The 23117-nt window shown below is 37.1% G+C and overlaps 3 protein-coding genes and 1 pseudogene across 3 annotated transcripts in view; 2 read left to right on the forward strand and 2 right to left on the reverse strand.

Annotated features, from left to right (window-relative positions):
* LOC118050904 (peroxisomal membrane protein PMP22-like) overlaps window positions 1–23117 on the reverse strand; it is a 56611-nt gene that overhangs the window by 8054 nt on the left and 25440 nt on the right. The window lies entirely within an intron of this gene.
* On the forward strand, window positions 9210–10543 carry LOC118050893 (probable F-box protein At4g22030). The gene has a single exon (XM_035061362.1). The coding sequence runs from the start codon at window positions 9284–9286 to the stop codon at window positions 10541–10543; it is 1260 nt and encodes a 419-aa protein (XP_034917253.1). The 5' UTR covers window positions 9210–9283.
* On the forward strand, window positions 13766–15131 carry LOC118050890 (probable F-box protein At4g22030). The gene has a single exon (XM_035061359.2). It carries the CDS (start codon window positions 13863–13865, stop codon window positions 15120–15122), a length of 1260 nt encoding a protein of 419 aa, XP_034917250.1. The 5' UTR covers window positions 13766–13862; the 3' UTR covers window positions 15123–15131.
* LOC118050888 (aminomethyltransferase, mitochondrial-like) lies at window positions 16312–18485 on the reverse strand (annotated as a pseudogene).

Consider the following 23117-nt stretch of genomic DNA (forward strand, 5'->3'; position numbering starts at 1 on the left):
AGCCGTTGCAGATAGAGTAGAGATGCACAAAAACATTGGGGAGCAACGTGACAATTGGAACAAACTTCTTTTGGATTCAATTAACATGATCATTCTTACAGCTGCAACCATGGCTGGTGTATCAGCAGGAGCTCCTCTTTTAGCTTTGAAGCTATCATCAACGCTTTTATTTTCTGCAGCTACTGGAATGTTACTGATCATGAACAAAATCCAACCTTCACAGCTTGCAGAAGAGCAAAGAAATGCCACAAGATTGTTCAAGCAACTTTATAGACAAATACAAACTACACTTGCTCTTCGTGATCCTACGGAGTTAGATGTGAAGGATGCCATGGAGAAAACATTGGCTCTTGATAAAGCTTACCCTCTTCCTTTGTTAGGGAGCATGATTGCAAAGTTCCCTGAAAAATTTGAGCCTGCTGTGTGGTGGCCTAAATCAAATGAGACCCAAGGTAGGAAACAGCCTAAAAAGGTGACTACACAAGGAAAGAATGGGTGGAGTGAAGATCTTCAAGAGGAGATGAGGGAGGTGATTGAAGTGATAAAGAAAAAAGACAGTGAAGATTATATGAGGCTTGGCAACTTGGCATTGAAGGTAAACAAAATCTTAGCGATCTCAGGTCCATTACTCACTGGCATTGCAGCTGTTGGGTCTGCCTTTGTAGGTCATGGATCTTGGGCAGCAATAGTGGCAGTGACAGCAGGAGCATTAGCTAGCACGGTCAATACCTTCGAGCATGGTGGCCAAGTTGGTATGGTGGTTGAAATGTATAGAAACTGCGCTGGATTCTTTACACTTTTGGAAGAATCAATTGAATCTACAATTCAAGAAGGGGATTTGGAGAAAAGGGAAGGAGAAATGTTTGAAATGAATGTAGCATTGAAACTTGGAAGAAGCTTGTCACAGCTTAAAGATCTTGCTAGAAAATCATCTTCTTCTCATGCTGATGGAACAAGCATAGATGAGTTTGCTAGCAAGCTATTTTGAAAGTAGATTTTTTTTTGGTCCATAACCAATCACTTTGTTTTATTATTTTCAAGACCAATTCCTTGTACAAAGTGGCTTCTCTCAGGCCTCTAACCTCAAAAACTTGTAAGCAAGTCCAAGATTCTTACTGTTGCATATAAAATATTGCAGACATTGCGAATGCTTCCATTCATTTGTTGAACTATACCAAGAAAATCTGATTTCCCACAGGTTTTTTTTTTTTAAAATCTTAAACCCAATTAGCAAGTAAATGATATGTGGAGATAAGTATTCTTGAGATTTCCAAAAATCTTAGTCCTTTCCACATTTTTATCATAAGATTAAATGGACTGCCATCTATGAGATCACTTCTACATGTGAGATAATTTGTAAGGTCAAAAAAAAAGAAAAGAAAAAATTGCTGATGTCTCTCCTGATACCCAATAACTTTGACATTTTTATGAAAGTATTCTTTAGATTTCATTTTTATCATAAGATCAAATGGACTGCCATTTATGAGATCACTTCTACATGTGACTTTGAAGTAGACGAGGCATCCAGAGAAGATATTTAGGCTTAAGTAAGAAAACTTGAAATGTGGAAATAATTGCATAATATAATGTAGAAATATTTGCACATATATATCAACAATAAGACTCAGATCTCCAATTGGCTATTGAAATATTTACTGAAAGGATAGTTGAAGCATTGTAAAGATGTTGTACCCAAATTCAAGGGCAATGCCATCAAATTAGGATCAATGTCCTTTTTGGACAAGGTATTGTTGCTAACAATGTCCAAGTACCAAGTATCTAAGAATATTTTTTTTTTGTTGGTTTCAAATTGTAATTTTGTAAGATTATTCTTGGATATAATATCAGCAGTCTTTTATGCATACTCTAATCTTGCTTGGATCTTAGGATTCCATGAATGAAATTAAAAGTAACATTAATTAATACGGTTGATCATAAAATTTTCGTTTTTTTTTTGTTTGTAGAATATGGTTTTTTCCTTCTTTAATACTCTTTACGTCTTAATCTTATTGACCCCTTTGACTTTTCAAATATCACTATAGCAGTTTTTTTTTGCCTTTTAATGGCTGTGATTCTCTTTAACGTACGGGCATTGCTAGTTAACGTTTGGCAAAAACAAGGACTGATGAACTAGTAAAGAATTACAATTGATGGACAATATTCAAAGCTGCAAGGGAAAAATACTTCATCTACTTGCTTACAATTGTGGCAAAAGAAATTGGAATTTGAGACCATAAGAATTACAATATGGCAAGCTGCGTCTTTCTGTTGAGATGAAAAAAATTCGGGATTCATATGGTGATTAAATTATTATTTTTTTCTCTTCTTTTTATTTTTTTGTTTTTTGGATTCAAGGTACTTTGGCCAGAATCTAAAAAGATTTATTAAATTTTCTCTAAATATATTAAACTGAATTTAAGTGACGATGGATTCACAAGTATAATCCCGTTACGGAACGCGAGACCAGATCATCAATATGAAGCAATCGAAATGATTACTCTAACAGCTACAACCATGGCTGGTGTAGCAGCAGGAGATCCCGTTGTCGCTTTGAAGTTATCACCAACTGTTTTATTTTCTGCAGCTAACGGAATTAATGTTACTTATATATCGTGGACAAAATCTAACCTTCACACCAGAAGAGCAAATAAATGCCACAAGATTGTTCAAGCAGCTTTATAGCCAATTAGAAACTACACTTGCTCTTCGTGATCGTAAGGAGTTAGATGTGAAGGATGCCATGGAGAAAACATTGGCTCTTGATAAACAAGGAGAGGTAAATATATTAAATCTCCATGATATGCTCTGCCAGGAATGGTAATTACATTAAAGCTGTATTAATATTCCAAGATATTGTTTGCCATTTAATGTGCCTAACATTACCATTGACCAGCAGCCTTTGTTGAAGAAGATGGCAGCCACCATTGACTGCAGCTGCAGCTGCTGGAAAATGAAGAAGAGAAGCCACCATTCCTGCTATAAATAGGCACTAAGTGTAGAGAGCTAAATGAGAGAGAGTTGAGAGAAAGAAAGATGTGAGAAATGTAGGAGAGAGTGGGCTGCCAAGGCAGCCAGCAGTAGCTGCCATTGCAGCACTGAAAAGAGAGAAATAGAGTGAGGTTGAGAGTTGCCAAAGAGGAGATGATTCCTCCTCCTCTATTGTTGTAAATCTTGTTCTCTCCCTATATAATCAAATGGCTTCTCCCGTGGATGTAGGCGGTTTGCCGAACCACGTTAAATATTGTGTCAGTGTGCTTGCCCTCCGATGATCAATTATCAGTACATCACCGGTCGGAATTCCCTTCAATTGGTATCAGAGCATATGGTTTGAAGTGGTGTTTGATTTTTGCTCAAAAATGAAAGTTGTCAAAATTATGTTTTGACCATACCATCGTGTAGAGGAGGACGACACGAAGCCACTGGTGAAAACGGCGTCAAACTCGGACGTCGGACATGGCCGCACTCTCCATCACTCTCCGGTGAGGTGGCGGGCCACGCGCGCAGACGCGCCCACGCGTCTTCTTCACCCGGATGAGTTGACCCGACCCGAATACCAGTTGACCCGACCCATGTGAACAGTAGACATGAACAGTGAAGTGCCATGCAAAGGATGACATCAGCATGATGCAAGGATGACATCAGCATACACAGTCAGCAAAAGCTGATCCTACATGTCAGCATAGGGGCCCACCTGCCACGTCATCAGCCACGAGCCAAGCCAAATTGGAGCCGAGCCGAGCCGTGAGCCGAGGGATAGGATCCAGTGTAGCTGATCCTACGTGCAACCAGATCTAAGATTGAATCTGAGCCGTTAATTAGGCCAGAATTGTTTTGATCAAATCGTAGCCGTCTGATGTGCGATTTGGACGATTCAAGACATGTTTCCAGCTAATTTGATCATTCCGGATGCAATGGTACGGTCCGATCGTTGAAATTCGAGACCAAAATGGCGGTGGTGAATTATTAAAGAGAGATTGCCCGATTAGGAGGCATCTGAAGGTCATCATGGTGGTCGATGGAGATGAAGAAGAAGAAGGTGCACATGTTTACCCAATTATATGTGCTGAACTATTAAGTGGGAAAATGTAATGCCTTGATGGAAGGTAAAATTGGGACACTCTGGACACCCGGTTATGTGGACATTTAGAGGTGTAGAGTGAAAACTGATGAAGACCAATCTTGACGAATCTAAGCACTGGTAGTCTCGCCAGATGTTGAGAAATCAGGTATAAAACCAGGATACCCCAGATCACTTGTAAAGGAAAGCCGCAACAAAGCTAGCAAATGGTTGTATATACAAAAAGGCAGTACGTGTGGATAGATACGTTCTAAGAAGTTCTGTCTAGGAGATTGGGTTTTAAGCGGGACCAGTGTGACCCCTCCAAATCTTTCCTGGGAACTTGCTTAGTTGAAGGATCATCCACACAGTACTAATTATTTGTATATGTGACAGTTTGTTATGAAACTGTTGAAGACTAGCAGGATGACGGCACAAAGGGAACAATTGGGTTCCGTATGATCAAGGATCTGATGGAGTGGTGATTTCTCCAAAGAAGTTAGATTTGGTGACTGTGATTTCTTGAAGGGAGAATTGATGAAGACCCTGATAATGGAAGAGAAATACAGCAAGGGGATAAAGATTGGCACCCTATTTTGACTTGGACAGATGTTGTGACGGGATGAGCTGCTGTCAAACATAAAAGCAAAGAATAGGGAAAAATCTGGAGAACTGAAATTGCACGAGAGCACACGGAGATTGTGCAGAAGTACCCGGAGGATCCAACGAGGTACTGTTATGAGACAATAGGTGCAAGGAGAAGAAGAGTTCCTAGATGAAGCTTAGAGCAGAGACTATGAGAAAAAGTTGTACAACAGGAAGTCTCTTGTGCTCTTGATAAAGGCAACAAGCGAGGACCTTTCCAATGCATGCAAGGATGGAAAGATGAGTTGTTGCAAAGGCACCTAATTGAGGGGGTGCAAACGCCTGTGACAAAAGGCGACCGCCTATGATGAAAGGCGAAGACACCAAAGAGAGTTGGTGTGGGTGGAGCTATCAAACAGAAAGGCATAGAAGCTCCAAACATAGAAAATGAGATGGAAGATTGCGTAGAGTGCACCGCAACTCTCTCTTTCTATGTGATCAGTGGTAGTGATCTCTCCCAAGTCCACATGGTGGTAGAGAATCTTGGAGCCACTAGAGACATCCCTTATGAAGGAGGATGTGGCCGTTTCATGATGACGAGTATAGACACCTCAGATGGAAGGTGTGTGGGCCAAGATTAGAGACTTGGTTCAGACCGCCCCATGACGACAGGCGAAGACACCTCAGACAGAAGGTGTGAGGACCATGATATGAGTCCAAGATCAGGTCGTCTCATGATGACAGGCAGAGACACCTCAGATGAAAGGTGTGAGGACCATGATATGAGTCCATGTTCAGACCGTCTCATGACGACAGGCGAAGACACCTTAGACAGAAGGTGTGAGGACCATGATATGAGTCCAAGATCAGGTCGTCTCATGATGACAGACGGAGACACCTCAGATGAAAGGTGTGAGGACCTTGATATAAGTCCATGTTCAGGCCGTCTCATGACGAGCAGAAACACCTCGGATAGATGGTGTGAGGGCCATAAAGTGAGCCCAGATTCAAACCGCTGCATGACGACGAGCGGAGACACCTCAAAAGAAGGTGTGTGGGCCATGATAGGAGCCCCAGATTTAAACTGCCGCATGATGACGAGCGGAGACACCTCAGAAGAAGGTGTGGGGGCCATAATAAGAGCCCAGATTTAGACCGTTGCATGACGACGAGCGGAGACACCTCAGGAGAAGGTGTGAGGGCCGCAATATGAGCCCAGATTTAGACCGCCACATGACGACGAGTGGAGACACCCGAGGAGAAGGTGTGGGGGCCAGGATAGAAGCCCCAATTCAGAACGCCCCAGAGCCGATGTGATGGCCAGATATGAGTGGACAAGTGTATAGCCAATGAAGTGGCTATGATGAGTATGAAGACAAATGCAGGATTGACTTTCATGGATATTGCCCCCATGCTAAAGATCAATGAGCTAGAAGACATTTGCCTTGAACAATAAGTGGGTGACTTGTGGAGCATTAAGACGCGACTGCTATGAAGGAGCAGAGGGCATGCGCAGGTTCCGGGAACAAGTTGACTCTTGTCAAGGTGGTGAGCTCGGAGATGGCATTGTAATACTCAGAGTATGAAGATTGATATGGATCAATCTGTAATGGGCTGCCCCCATAAGTAAAGGTGGATAGCTACCCGAACTCTTGAGACTAAGAGTGAGAGACTCATGGAGAAGTAAGGCGTGGTTCCTAAGGTGGAACAGAGGGCAGACGCAACTCCTGGATGAGTAGACTCTTGGAAGAGTGGTGAGCTCGTGATCACATTAAAATACTCAATGACTGTCGCACTTGGGAATATCAGTTTGAGGGGGTGTTGTAAGCCTTGATGTAAGGCTTGATAAATCATTCCGGGCCCAGCATGGTTGATATGCTTGAAGGGAATGTTGTTCCAGAGACAAACATTAAACACTCTTCAGATGAGATGTAACAAACCATCTGGTTGAAGTGATCCTTTGGAGTGAGCAAAGGGGTGCTTAGTTGACTCTGGTGATTGAAAGGTTTGGCGAGTACCTGTAAACTTGGCCGGAGACGCTCTTGGAATGGTAAGCTTGGAAGAGCTGCAGGATGCAAGATTGTGCTGAAGAAGCAAGAGGACAATTGCCCATATAAATGTCAAAGGGGGTGATTGTTAGGTTTGTTAGGTGTGTTGCCATTTAATGTGCCTAACATTACCATTGACCAGCAGCCTTTGTTGAAGAAGATGGCAGCCACCATTGACTGCAGCTGCAGCTGCTGGAAAATGAAGAAGAGAAGCCACCATTCCTGCTATAAATAGGCACTAAGTGTAGAGAGCTAAATGAGAGAGAGTTGAGAGAAAGAAAGATGTGAGAAATGTAGGAGAGAGTGGGCTGCCAAGGCAGCCAGCAGTAGCTGCCATTGCAGCACTGAAAAGAGAGAAATAGAGTGAGGTTGAGAGTTGCCAAAGAGGAGATGATTCCTCCTCCTCTATTGTTGTAAATCTTGTTCTCTCCCTATATAATCAAATGGCTTCTCCCGTGGATGTAGGCGGTTTGCCGAACCACGTTAAATATTGTGTCAGTGTGCTTGCCCTCCGATGAGCAATTATCAGTACATCACCGGTCGGAATTCCCTTCAGATATGCTCTGCCAGGATATGTTATGTCCTTGTTTTGAATCCAAGATTTGTTCAATCAATTCGTTGAAGTTTCCTTAGCTGGTTGAACTACCATAGCATGCTGGGTTGTTGCCATAAATATATCAATCTTCCTTCAACGTCTCCAATCTTTCTTCAACGTTTCTTTTCTTAGCTGTAGCATGAATTGTGGAAGTTTACAGCAATAGCATGCTGGGTTGTGCCAATAGAGTGAAGATCTTGAAGAGGTGATAAAGACAAAAGACAGTGAAGATTATATGAGACTAGGCCACTTGGCATTTAAGGCAAACAAAATTTTAGCTATCTGTGGTCCACTACTCACTGGCACTGCAGCTTCTGGGTCAGCCTTTGTAGGCCATGGATCTTGGGCAGTAATTGTGGCAGTGACAGAAGGTGCACGATCTAGCTCCGTCAATACCTTCGAGCATGGCGGCCAAGCTGGTATGGTGTTTGAAATGTATAGAAACTGTGCTCCTTAAATTGAGAATTCTGTATATTGTATTGATCAGAATATGGTACATAAGAAAACAATTTATATAGAACCTATGTACTATTTCAAGTAAACAGATCATAGAATCCTTTAACAGGATTCTATACACTTTGGAAGGATCAATTGAATCTACAATTCATGAAAGGGATTTGGAGAAAAGGGAAAAAGGAGAAATGTTTGAAGTGAATTTGGCATTGATGAAGCTTGTCGCAGCTTAGAGATCTTGCTAGAAAATCCTCTTCTTCTCATGTAGATGGAAGCACCATAGATGAGTTTGCGGGCAAGGCATCCTGAAAGTTGTTTCATCACCGATTTCACTTTCTTTCATTTTATTTTTCAAGAAACATGTCGTACGTACATCAATGTAAATATTTTTCATTTTATTTTATTTTTACAATTGCTGCCTCATAACATGGCATACATACGAAGAAAGAACCATATATTATATTAGAAAATTTAATTTCATGAAATGAGTGTGAATAGACAATAAATAGAATATATTTAAAACTCAACCTCCAGACACAACGTTAGTATGAAAACAAAAAAAAAAATTCGACATTTTTCCTCCAATCTCTCTCTTAAAAATAAAAATGGCAATTTTTTTAAAAAGCACCAATAAAAAAAAAAAACAGTTGGTATGAACAATTATCACTAGTTAGGAGGGTTGGTTTCTATTTTATATTTAAAAAAATTAATTGATTGGAAAGATAGATATTGATTAGGTTAAAACTTGAATCGATTATGTCAATGGATTAATTTCATTTTTGAATCAAATTAATCATGTTTTTTTTTCCAATCAATAACAGTTTAAATTAAGTTTCGAGTCAATCCGAGTTTTATATTTATGGTTCTAAAAAAAATATTTATTAATTGTTTAATATGGATGTATAATAACGTAAATTGTGTGACATTTTTATATGTGTATCATTTGGATATGCAGTAATTATTGTAGTTTGTTTGTGGCGACTTTTACAAGTATCAAACGGGTCATATAAATTGTATTAGATATATAAATTAATTGTTTAGTTTTGTGAATCAAGAATTAAAATAAAAATGTTGATTTAAATTTAATAAAAATAATATTTGTGTGTTTAATATTTTATAAAAAGTATATTCAAGAGATTATTAGCTTGTGATTTCCTTTAGTGATGATGCCACAATATAATATATGCGTGTACGTAGAGCAAGTTTTTACAAGGTCACACTTGAAGACCAAAAGAAGCTGGCTAGGCTAGGGAGAATTTTTGAAGTAAATAATCTTCAAGTGGTGGTGAACAGGTCCATGCGAGATTCAGCAGCCAATGTTGTGCCCTGTCAACTGTCACATAGTCAATTCAACCCTATGACCTTTTCTTTACAGGTATGTTCGTTGCTATAAATACCCTTCCATTGCATCCCTCCATTTTCATCATCAACCTCTGAATTCTCACCCTACATATTACAAACACATCGAAGAAGCCAGAGAACAGAAATAATCAAAGAAAACCCTTACATCTTCTCAGAAAACAAAGGGAAAAAACCATAAACAATATGGCCTCTTTTCAAGCTTCAAGCTTTCTTTTCTCTTCTTCTTGTTCTTGTAGTTGTTCAACAAGAATCAATGCTGCTGTTTCGGTACCTAAGCTTCCAAGATTTCTTCTCCCAGTTCCAAGAACCCCATTAAGATTTGTTGAGGAGCTGAATTTAAGACATGGGCACACAAGTACAGTCCCATTATTAGAAAACACAAGGCCAGATCAGTGTGAGCCAATCGAGTCTAAAACTACTGCAGCAGCAGCCAAGCTTTACGCAATCTTAGAAGCTGTTTCTGATAGAGTAGAGATGCACAAAAACATTGGGGAGCAACGTGACAATTGGAACAAACTTCTTTTGAATTCAATTAACATGATCACTCTAACGGCAGCAACAATGGCTGGTGTTGCGTCAGCTGGTACGGTTGGAGCACCTCTTTTGGCTTTGCAGATATCTTCTACTCTTTTATTTTCTGCAGCTACTGGAATGTTACTGATCATGAACAAAATCCAGCCTTCACAGCTAGCAGAAGAGCAAAGAAATGCCACTAGATTGTTCAAGCAACTTTATAGCCAAATACGAACAACACTTGCTCTTCGCGATCCTACCGCGTTAGATGTGAAGGATGCAATGGAGAAGACATTGGCGCTTGATAAAGCTTACCCTCTTCCTTTGTTAGGAAAAATGATTGAAAAGTTTCCTGAAAATTTTGAGCCTGCTGTTTGGTGGCCTAAAACACAAGGATCCCCAAGAAAGCAGCACAAAACACAAGGAAAGAATGGGTGCAGTGGAGATCTTGAAGAGGAGATGAGGGAGGTGATTGAAGTGATAAAGAGAAAAGATAGTGAAGATTACATGAGACTAGGCAACTTGGCATTGAAGGTTAACAAGATCTTAGCCATCTCTGGTCCATTACTCACTGGCATTGCAGCTGCTGGGTCTGCCTTTGTTGGCCATGGATCATGGGCAGCAATTGTGGCTGTCACAGCTGGTGCATTAGCTAGCACAGTCAATACATTTGAGCACGGTGGCCAAATCGGTATGGTAGTTGAAATGTACAGAAACTGTGCTGGATTCTTTACACTTATGGAAGAGTCAATTGAAACCAGCATTCAACAAAGAGATTTCGAGAAAAGCGAAGACGGAGAAACGTTCGAAATGAATGTTGCATTGAAGCTTGGAAGAAGCTTGTCACAACTAAGAGATCTTGCCAGAAAATCCTCTTCTTCTCACGCAGATGGAAACACCATAGATGAGTTTGCTAGCAAACTTTTTTGATAGTATTAGACCTCTCTGTCCATAACTAATTCACATTCTTCTAAAAAATTCCTTTTGTACATCAAAGTAACATGTATAGATTATCACAAATGATATTCAATTTTTTCCTCAAGATGTTCAAGTATGAGAAACTTCTTTCTTAATTACTTTGCAAGGATGAGAATTACCACTAAATTCATGAGATCTTATGATATCTAAAATGTAAAGGGAAATTTGACCGGAATTTCCGGATCAAACTGAGATTTTAAGCGAGGTAAAACTTGTTCCATTTTGTTTTGTTTTTTTAATTGGTACGAGACGTTCCAGGCATTCCGTCTGAAACAGAACATAATTAATAACTTTGGTTCAAAGATGCAGGAGATTGTAGCACAATCCACAGCTGAAGCAGAATTTATTGTAGCCACAACAACAGTAAACCAGGCTCTATAGCTTCAAAAAATCTTAAGTGATTTGTCAATGGAGGAAAGAGAACCAACAGAGATTTCAGTAGACAATCAAGCTGCTATTGCAATCTCTCATAATCCAGTATTTCATGGGAAGACTAAGCACTTCAACATCAAGCTTTATTTTTTACGAGAGGTGCAGAAAAATGGTGTTATTAATTTAATTTATTGCAAGTCTGAAGATCAACTTGCTAACTTATTTACCGAACCACTTCCATTAATTAGGTTTGAGTATCTAAGGAAAATGTTAGGAGTTTGCACTTTTTAAAACAAGGAGGAGTGTTGAAGTTTGCTTCACGATGCTGCGATCAAAAATCCTGTTTGTAGTTTATTTTTTCCTGCAATAATAATAGCTTGTTCTAGTCATTAGTAATTTGTTAATCTGCTAGTTTGTTAATAAATCATGGCTTTATTTTAGCTTTTTCAGTTGTAATTTGCTTCTATAAATATGTATGAGATTGCTGTCAACAATCAAGTAATTCTGTTTTAATTCATTCTTAATCAAAGAGTGCAGTATCAATATTATTTTCTCTTTTATTCTCTTGTTTTTCAAACACACTTCAAACACCTCAAACTCCAGCTACTACAAGAAACATTTTCATTAGATTTTTTACTAATAAAACAGTAAATAACAGCCACTGTTAAGATTAAATTCTGAAAATCTTATTTATTATTTCACTCTTTTTAATTCAAACACTTTCAAAAAATCTCAGCAAAGAGACAAATAATTCATCATGACCAATACGAGAAAACTAAGCATGGGAAATAAATGGTTTAAATGCAAGAGAACATTTGAGAATATTGTACCCTCAGCTCCAAATAGCTCTAAGGTTAAATTAATTCTTCTTCGCTACGTCGTCATAAGGTGTATAGTTAAAGACAATTATCATATTCCCAGAAATTTTATTGGACAATAGAGAATATATATGGGAAATTAAGCACACAATCAAAGTGAAATGTCAACAAGACAGCTATACTTAAACTCCTAACGACTACATATAAATGGTCATAGATGTGCATTCCATATTTGAGGAATGAGGACATTGGCTCTTGATAAAGCTTACCTTCTCCCTTTGTTAGGGAGTATGATTGAAAAGTTCCCTGAAGAACTCTGAGCCATCTATATGGTGGCCAAAACCAAATGTATCCCCAGGTAGAAAACAGGTGATGAAAACACAAGGAAAGAATGGGTGGAGTGAGGATCTTGAAGAGGTGATGAAGACAAAAGACAGTGAAGATATTGAAGTTGCGCTTTATCCTTCATATGACTTTATGCCATATTAAGATATTGCGTAGCTTTTGTTCTATTCCCGTCAGACTTTGACGCTTATATAATATACACATCTTTCAAAAAAAACAAAAGACAGTGAAGATTATATGAGACTAGGCCACTTGGCATTTAAGGCAAACAAAATTTTAGCTATCTGTGGTCCATTACTCACTGGCACTGCAGCTTCTGGGTCAGCCTTTGTAGGCCATGGATCTTGGGTAGTAATTGTGGCAGTGACAGAAGGTGCACGATCTAGCTCCGTCAATACCTTCGAGCATGGTGGCCAAGCTGCTATGGTGATTGAAATGTATAGAAACTGTGCTCCTTAAATTGAGAATTCTGTATACTGTATTGATCAGAATATGGTACATAAGGAAACAGTTTATATAGAACCTATGTACTATTTTAAGTAAACAGATCATAGAATAAAATTAATTATATTTACATCGTATAATCATTCTCAATCAGATCGTGTGATTGCTTTTCCTTTAACAGGATTCTATACACTTTGGAAGGATCAATTGAATCTACAATTCAAGAAAGGGATTTGGAGAAAAGGGGAAAAGGAGAAATGTTTGAAGTGAATGTGGCATTGAAGCTTGTCGCAGCTTAGAGATATTGCTAGAAAATCCTCTCTTCTCATGTAGATGGAAGCACCATAGATGAGTTTGCGGGCAAGACATCCTGAAAGTTGTTTCATCACCAATTTCACTTTCTTTCATTTTATTTTTTAAGAAACATGTCGTACGTACATCAATGTAAATATTTTTCATTTTTATTTTATTTTTACAATTGCTGCCTCATAACATGGCATACATACGAAGAAAGAATTACATATATTATATTAGAAAATTTAATTATTATTTTTTTCAATTTATATCGGTTTAAGTTAAATTTCAAGTCGATATCCGAGCTTTATATTTATGGTTCTAAAAAGAAAAATATTTATTATTTATTTAATGTGGAGGTATGATAACGTAAATTATGTGACATTTTATATGTGTATCATTTGGATATGCAGTAATTATTGTAGGTTGTTTGTGGTGACTTTTACAAGTATCAAGCGGCTCATATAAATTGTATTAGATATATAAATTAATTGTTCAGTATCGTGAATCAAGAATTAAAACAAAAATGTTGATTTAAATTTAATAAAAATAATATTTGTGTGTTTAATATTTATAAAAAGTATATTCAAGAGATTATGAGCTTGTGATTTCTTTTAGTGATGATGCCACAATATAATAATGTGTGTACGTAGAGCAAGTTTTACAAGGTCACACTTGAGACCAAAGAAGCTGGCGAGGCTAGGGAGAATTTTTGAAGTAATTAATCTTCAAGTGGTGGTGAACAGGTCCATGCGAGATTCAGCAGCCAATGTTGTGCCTTGTCAACTGTCACATATTCAATTCAACCCTATGACCTTTTCTTTACAGGTATGTTCGTTGCTATAAATACCCTTCCATTGCCTCCCTCCATTTTCATCATCAACCTCTGAATTCTCACCCTACATATTACAAACACATCGAAGAAGCCAGAGAACAGAAATAATCAAAGAAAACCCTTACATCTTCTCAGAAAACAAAGGGAAAAAACCATATACAATATGGCCTCTTTACAAGCTTCAAGCTTTCTTTTCTCTTCTTCTTGTTCTTGTAGTTGTTCAGCAAGAATCAATGCTGCTCTTTCGGTACCTAAGCTTCCAAGATTTCGTCTCCCAGTTCCAAGAACCCCATTAAGATTTGTTGAGGAGCTGAATTTAAGAGATGGGCTCACAAGTACAGTCCCATTATTAGAAAACACAAGGCCAGATCAGTGTGAGCCAATCGAGTCTAACACTACTGCAGCAGCAGCCAAGCTTTACGCAATCTTAGAAGCTGTTTCTGATAGAGTAGAGATGCACAAAAACATTGGGGAGCAACGTGACAATTGGAACAAACTTCTTTTGAATTCAATTAACATGATCACTCTAACGGCAGCAACAATGGCTGGTGTTGCATCAGCTGGTACTGTTGGCGCACCTCTTTTGGCTTTGAAGATATCTTCTACTCTTTTATTTTCTGCAGCTACTGGAATGTTACTGATCATGAACAAAATCCAGCCTTCACAGCTAGCAGAAGAGCAAAGAAATGCCACTAGATTGTTCAAGCAACTTTATAGCCAAATACGAACAACACTTGCTCTTCGCGATCCTACCGCGTTAGATGTGAAGGATGCAATGGAGAAGACATTGGCTCTTGATAAAGCTTACCCTCTTCCTTTGTTAGGAAAAATGATTGAAAAGTTTCCTGAAAATTTTGAGCCTGCTGTTTGGTGGCCTAAAACACAAGGATCCCCAAGAAAGCAGCACAAAACACAAGGAAAGAATGGGTGCAGTGGAGATCTTGAAGAGGAGATGAGGGAGGTGATTGAAGTGATAAAGAGAAAAGATAGTGAAGATTACATGAGACTAGGCAACTTGGCATTGAAGGTTAACAAGATCTTAGCCATCTCTGGTCCATTACTCACTGGCATTGCAGCTGCTGGGTCTGCCTTTGTTGGCCATGGATCATGGGCAGCAATTGTGGCTGTCACAGCTGGTGCATTAGCTAGCACAGTCAATACATTTGAGCACGGTGGCCAAATCGGTATGGTAGTTGAAATGTACAGAAACTGTGCTGGATTCTTTACACTTATGGAAGAGTCAATTGAAACCAGCATTCAACAAAGAGATTTCGAGAAAAGCGAAGACGGAGAAATGTTCGAAATGAATGTTGCATTGAAGCTTGGAAGAAGCTTGTCACAACTAAGAGATCTTGCCAGAAAATCCTCTTCTTCTCATGCAGATGGAAGCACCATAGATGAGTTTGCTAGCAAACTTTTTTGATAGTTTTAGACCTCCCTGTCCATAACTAATTCACATTCTTTTAAAAATTCTTTTGTACATCAAAGTAACATGTATAGATTATCACAAATGATATTCAATTTTTTCCTCAAGATGTTCAAGTATGAGAAACTTCTTTCTTACTTTGCAAGGATGAGAATTACCACTAATTAAATTCATGAGATCTTATGATATCTAAAATGTAAAGGGAATCAATGTTCTTAAATTTTACATTTGTTCCAAGCAAGTGGTTATAGTTCTAAGAGATCATATTGTTAAAGATCACAAGTTTCATATATTTTTAGTCCTGATGCTTGGCTAGTTAAATAACGTTTCTCGAGCTCCCAAGTTGTTGAATCTGCTAGTTGCAAAGGTTATAGTTGAGTGAGTCGTCATTTAAGCCACCAAATCCAGAGGTTGGTCTTTGTGTGCTATGATTCAAAGCTGTCTCATTCAACAAATTGCCTCGTAAAAATACTTTAATAAATTCCAAGAGAAAAGTCAAAATATCAAGTTTTGAATATGGAGATGTGAACAGTTGAACCTGGAATGAATGGACTTGCTCTTAATTTCAGACCATTTCTAGGGCTTAAGGAAAGAGTCCAATATGGCCCAAACAACAAGCCAGATGATTAATATAAAAGCAACCGAACTTTTGTTGAGATTTTGAGTATTGACCTCTGGTCATAGAAGTTGCAAGGATAAAATGTGCCGAGTCCTCTTGGATTATAATTCGAAACACCAGGTGTCGAAAAAATTTATTAGATTATTTGTTCAAAAACTATCTACCTAGGTTCTAAACAGTAGCCACCAATGAGTTTGACGAATTTGAAACCATGTCATATTTGAACATCTTGGTGTGCAAACGCTTTGTGCTTTGCTTTTCTTGTGATGTGGGCTGACTCCATCTCCCATCTCATCTTTCCTAGGACTCAACTTCATTTATCTGCATACCATGGTGGCTGCCCTTGGACAAAGCATGGTAGCTGCAGATGTGTACCAGTCAGCAAATCTTTGGTATTCCAAAGTTCTGTCTCAGCTATTCAGTGCAGGTCCTCGCGTGTAGGAACATACCGAGACATGGCACAGCTCTTTTAGAGCTTAAAAGCCAACATAAAAAAACAAACCACCACCTATATACAGAGAAGGCTCACAAAATCCTTTGCAACGAGTGCTTGAAATGACCATCACATAAAGAAAGTAAATGTGGTTTTCATTTATTATCACGAAATTTGTTCTCTCATTTGGAAACATATAACACAATCGTTCCTGTCAACTACTAATGAAAAAACATGAACAAGATATTGGGAACTTCTTAGAGACAGGAATAGGGGAGATTTCGTTGAAGTGATTGAGTTTATCGAAAACATGTCAAAACAGGAACCAATTACAAAATGCATGAACTGAAGTACGAAACCTGAGTTAAGATGGCTTGTAATATTTAGTTGGTACAAATGGCTTTTTTGTGACAACTCCATCGTAGGCCTTCCCACGTACCAGTATTTTAGCTTTGGTGCCTGCCTTGTGTGAACCAGATTTCACGTACCCCATGGCTATATTTTTCTTGAGGCATGGGCTAAATCCTCCACTAGTAATTTCTCCAATGTTAGTCCCTTTCTCATCCTGAATCTCACTGTGGGATCTGGGAGGTGGACCAGTAGAGGTAAATCCTACAAGCCTGATTTTTGGACCTTCTGCAAGTTGTTTGAGTATTACTTCAGCACCCAGAAAGCCACCTTCTGCCTTCCTTCTCTTCCCTATCGCCCAAGACAGTCCTGCCTCTACTGGTGTTATGTGCTGTTCCATGTCATTACCATATAAGCACAGCCCAGCTTCAAGTCGGAGACTGTCCCGGGCTCCAAGCCCTGTCAACCTTATTTTTCCTTCAGATTTTTCTAGGATTGCTTTGGCAAGATCCACTGCATTCTCTGAAGGAACTGATATTTCAAATCCATCTTCTCCAGTGTATCTGAAAATCTCAGCAAAGAGATAAATAATTCATCATGACCAATAAGAGAAAAATAAGCATGGGAAATAAATGGTTTAAATGCAAGGGAACATTTGAGAATATTGTACCCTCAGCTCCAAATAGCTCTAAGGTTAAATTAATTCTTCTTCGCTACGTTGTCATAAGGTGTATAGTTAAAGACAATTATCATATTCCCAGAAATTTTATTGGAAAATAGAGAATATAGATGGGAAATTAAGCACACACTCAAAGTGAAATGTCAACAAGACAGCTATACTTAAACTCTTAATGACTACATATAAATGGTCATAGATGTGCATTCCATATTTGAGGAATGAGGACATATGAAGGAGAAACCAAAATGAAGCATACCCTGTCCTAGTGATAAAGCAGTGTGCTCCATTGATGTCTGTAATACGGAACTCCCCAAAGTATAACTTGCTCAAATCATCTTTTGTCAGGTGTTGGAGAACAGAAGCAGAAAGAGGACCCTGCACCCAAAAAGTGAAGAAACTCTATAAATGCCATGATATCAGGTGTTGGAGAACAATGTTGCTTCTCAAAAGATATGGAAAAGGAAAACAATAGGAGGGAGAGAGCGAGAGAGGTAATAACATTCAAAGCATAAGGCTATAATCGCAAAGCCTGACAGTATACATTTTAACTTTGTTCCAGACATGCTTTAGTTGTATACTAAAGTCACAGATTACTATGATAGCTGAATTCAAGTCAATAATCTAGTGTCATGAATATCAAAACACAATAAAATATCAAAAAAACAAAAAACAAAGAAAAGCAAAGATAAGAATACAAGGATTGACCTGGAGGGCGAGAAGAGATCTCTCATCATGGATGTGCCATGAGACATCTCCACCTTTTGCCTTAAATGCCTTCATATGCTCCTCAATGTGAGCAAGATCCTTATCTCTACACCCTGCATTCACAACTATGTACATGTGATCATTCTGAACTTTGGTGATCACTGAATCATCAATTGCTCCTCCTTTCTCATTAGTAAAGACAGTTAGAGTCCCAGTTCCAGGTGCAAGCGCGGCAACATCAGCAATAACAAGCTTCTCTAGAAAGGAATACAGTCCTTGCCCTTGAGGCTAAAGCCACACATATGTGAGACATCAAAAATGCTACCGTTCTGTCTACAATTCACCGTTTGATTCCATGATAGAGTCCTTGTACTGAATGGCATGCCCCACCCAGCAAATGGCACCATCTTGCCACCATTAGCAACATGGAAGTCATAAAGAACAGTCTTTTTCAGCTCAGCTTCTGAGGCAAAGTATCGACGTCCCACAAACCTTCTTATCAACCTGAGCAAGTCGGCGGGTAATTGATTGGCCAAGTTGCCACAAACCTTCTCCCCTCATTTTCTAAACTGAATATATCTGATCAAAATAATAATAATATGAACTCTTATTTACAAGTACCACCGAGAAGAATCTAACATAATCAGCGCGTGCAAAATACAGAATAAAGTTTGGATTTTGATCATATATGAGTTTATATTTAATTCAACCCATAAAGTGACAAATGATGCCAGCACCTTCAAACCAGAGCAAAAGGGATCACAAATACGTGAGTGATATGAGAGCGCAAGGAAACTAGGACATGATTTACAAGTTAATGACACTACATATAACACAAGGAACTAAACTATGCAATCCAGGCAACATTCTAACAATCGAAACAAAAATCACCAATCTTTTACTTCCCATTTCCCAACACTATCTCATAAACCAGCATTCATTTATGTAACATAACAATCTGTTAAGTCTCAAAAGCTACCAAATTGCCAGATTGGAAATGGGTTTTCTAGATCTCATTCAAATACTCATTATACAAAAGAAGTATCGCCATTTAATCACCCTTATAGAAAGTAAAGCTGCAGTCTTTAAAGCATAAATGCCCAATAAATGTAAGAAATAGAGAGACTTACATGGTTGTTGGTGGTGGTGATTGTCGCTCAAAGGAAAGCAAATCTAGGAGAGCTCAAAAGAGCATCTCTTGCAATGGAGTTGAGAAGATAGAGAGAGAAAATATGGCCAGTTTTATATGTGTTGAATATGATACTATGTTTTTTTTCGGTAAGGATGTTTGGTGGTATGTGTAGTGGGTGGAGGAGGGTGACTCTGCCACATCAAGATGCAGCCAACTGCAACCCCACCATTAGTGGGTGGTGCCTAGGACTATGGACATGGCTACCCAATCTTTTTTTCTTGCCCTTTACTTTTTATGTTAAGATAAGAATATTTTCGATTAACTTTCTTTTTAAATATAGTACTTTTTTTCATATAATAATGAGAATTTAAATTTCAATAATTAATTAATTGTTCTTTCTTGAGATTCTTAGTTTTGATCAAGATTATTTTTATATATATAAATTGATTTAAGCCGAGCCCTAAGGGATTCAGCCTTGTAACTCTTTCGTTTGTTCAGCTTTTACTCATTGCCTGTTAGAATCTTATGGATGTCAAGAGGTACAATCTGATACCAGAGAATATCTACCCTTTGATTCAACATTAGGTTAAAAGGGGCTTGCCTTTTTTATGCTGATTAGTCCTCTTAAATCAAAGCACATGAAGATTAGGTGCAGTTTTTTATAGTGCGAGCTAAGAGCATGTGATTTAGAACCATGACAGATTACCTATTAGCTGTTGAGGTATCACTGACAGTCTGACACTGTAGAGAAGAAAAGGAAAATGCAAAATGGGCTTTGTGGGTGAGATTTGAAAGGATTCCACTGGGTCAGGAAAAGGCTATTGGCAGCTCAAGTATGGGAGTTGGTGGCTCTGGGAAATAGTCACAAGAGTCCTGACAATAGAGGACTTGATGACCTCCTTCCTGGATAAATAGGCTATTGTTAGGCTGAAATTAGCTTGTGAAATATTTTGTGGTTGAAATTATATTTTTATAATTTTTAATATTATTTTTATTGTGTTTTTTTATTATTTTATTAGTGATTATTTTTTTCAAAATCATTTTGTTTTAAAATATATTGAAATAGTATTTTTATATATATTTTTAAATTTATTTTTAAACAATCAGCACGTTAAAACGATTTTAAAAACACAAAAATATTAATTTAAAATAAAAAAATTTAATTTTTTTAAAAAACTTTTTAAAAACATTAAAAAAAAAAAAAAAACAAAAATGCAGCTTTAATTACAGTTTCAAACATGAGAAGTAACTAGGGGTGATTATTTTCGGTTCGGTTCAGTTTTTATCAAAAACAAGTAACCAAACCGAATTTAAAAAAAATTCGAAACCGGTTGAAACTGGTTTGGCTCGGTTTTTTTTTTTTTTGGCTTGATTTTTTGGTTTGGCTCGATTTTTTCGGTTTGGATTCAGTTTCAGTTTAATTTTTTTCGGATTTCAAGCTTAGAAAACCGAAATCGAACTTAACCAGTCAGTTTTTTTTTAAAATTTTAATCAAATTTAGTTGGTTTTTTTTTCACGGTTCGGTTTTTTTAGTTATTTTTTTTCTGGTTTTCTCGATTTAATCAGATTTTTTGATTTTTTTGATCATCTTTAAAAGTAATAATTTAAGGTTAAAAATGAAGTTGTAATTTGTGTAAAGAGACAATGTTATGTAACAAGTAGAAGTCTGTAGTTGCCTTGCATATTTTTGGCAAATCAATACCAAGTTATGTGGGCATTTATTTTACACAATTAATACCAAATTCAAGTCTCTGGTTTTTTCTGTATTAGACCCTCTACAATCTTGTCATGAATTTGTTATCAAATACAAGGCAGAGTCAAAGATTATTAAAAATGGTGTGGATTTAGGATTTAGAATTTAGGGCATGAAAACAATCACTATGATTTGTTAAATGGAGGTCATGGTTTTTGAAAGGAAAAATATAGCAAAAATGAAGTGGATTTTTTTTTAATTAACGTTGGTGTTTGAGTCAATTTACGTGCACCTTAACTATTTTTATAGATCATGAAGTTCACGATCATGTAAGCCTCTAATCTACTTGAGGTTTATGAAACTCGAACAAATAACCTCTAAAAGACAAAACTAGATTCTAATTAATTGAGTTACATTCTTCAATATTAAAATGGCTTCATTATGTAACCTGCAAGCACCCCTCTCCAGGCTGCCTCACCTTTATAAATATCAAACTTTGCCACGCAAAATCTCATGAAGGACAAAGCTTTCAAGGTCACAATCAACAACACAACGGTTCTAACAACAAGAACCAAAAATGCTTTTGGTAGAATGAAGCCATGGTTGGAATCTTTATTAGCCATTCATGAACCAAAAATGCTTTTGGTAGAATGAAGCCATGGTTGGAATCTTTATTAGCCATTCATTATATTGGTGGCTTAAGCACTTCCCCATATAATTCAAAGAGTTTCTTTCTTGCTTTAACTCTTTATTAACCAACCAATTATCCGTACTTGAGTTTGAATCAGTTTGTCTGTTGCAAGCATTACCCTCTTTGGCTATTAATTGCTTCTAATGAGTTTATCTGAATCTAGATAAGGTAAATTTCTTTTTTGATATGCTGCTTCATTTATTTTGTTTTGGAATTTTGTTATTTTGATTGTGTTGGAGTTCAAAGTATGGATTTTTATGGATATATTCCTTAGGGAAGAGAAATCCATGTTTTTGTTTGCTTGATTCAAGGTATGCATTTGTTTGAATTTAAAATAGATAGATCAAGGAAGAAGACACATAATACTTATTAATGCAATCCATGCCCTCTCTTTCTCTTATTCTGAGATACGAAACGGATATCAAAGAATGATCCGTGTCTATTTATTTACAAACTTTTTATGTTCCCACAAAACTTTTTGCAAACCTTGTTTTCTTTTTCTTTTTAGCATTTAGAAAGATTTATCATTATTGTTTACAAAGATTTATCATCCGTGGCTATTGTGACTCAAAATTATAGTCTTCATGTTGAACAGATAAAACTATCACCAGGATTACGAGTAGTTAACACAGCTGATGATGGCCTATGGTGTAGAATCACCAACTTTCTTTTTCTATACTGCAGGTTGATGAGTGCATCCTGTGGTTGAGCATTATATTTATCATTATCTTGTGCACACCACAGCCAACTATAGTTTGATGGTCATCTACACCTCCGGTGTCAGATGACATACGGCTTCAATGGAAAGGATTTTGTGCAATCATAGCAGATGCTTACTACATGAGAGGAATGGCATGGTAAGCGGCTTTGAGCACCTGTGTTGACATATTTTTCATCTAACAGTCATTGATATCATGAATACATGAACTTGCTACATGCTTGGTTGTTAGGGTGGAATGAGTAAGATCACGCTGTAAAGTTTATCAAGTCCAGTTAATCTTTTTTTACTATTGAGATGGACCTCTGCCTTTGATCAAGACCCTTTTTATTGAGATATTATTGGAGATTTAATAGAAAATAATAGAAGCGTGGTCCCTCTCTTTTTTTTTTAAACTCAATTTTTAGTTTAAAATTTTATTTTTTTTTATTTTAAATCCAAGGAGAGGGAAAAATGACCTGATTCTTATTAGTAAAGAAAAGAAAATTTTTGGTTGACATCGATTATAACCATAAAAAATTATTAATTTTGATGTCAATAAATTTCATTTAATGAGAAAAAATTTTATTTCTGGATATTATTTTTCCTAAACTTTGTATGTGGGTGATAGATCCAAGTTCATGAATGATTTTTGGTTTTAAGTTAATTTTAATTTTTTTATAGCTTTTCAAGTTTTATTTTTGAGGTTATATATATAGATTGATCAAGGTATTTAAGATGTTAATATATGTGTTTTTTTGGTAATTAATTTCGGTTGGATAAATAATTTTTAGTTTATTTTAATTAAATAAATGTATAAATTTTAGTATTAAAAAATTTTTATATGTTAAAAAAAACACTTATAAAAATGTTGTCATATTCAATTATTTTCAATTTTTTTTATGTTAAGAGAAAAATAAATTATTTAACTCTACGAGACAAATTACAGTCCAATAGCTAGTAATATCTGAATGACATGGGTACGGATATGTAAT

The sequence above is a fragment of the Populus alba genome, chromosome 4 (assembly GCF_005239225.2).
Source record: "Populus alba chromosome 4, ASM523922v2, whole genome shotgun sequence".
NCBI classification, from domain to species: domain Eukaryota; kingdom Viridiplantae; phylum Streptophyta; class Magnoliopsida; order Malpighiales; family Salicaceae; genus Populus; species Populus alba.

Bases quoted from the DNA above. Each gene is read 5' to 3' on its own strand.
- LOC118050893 (XM_035061362.1), top strand. From the start codon at position 9,284: ATGGCCTCTTTTCAAGCTTCAAGCTTTCTTTTCTCTTCTTCTTGTTCT.
- LOC118050890 (XM_035061359.2), top strand. From the start codon at position 13,863: ATGGCCTCTTTACAAGCTTCAAGCTTTCTTTTCTCTTCTTCTTGTTCT.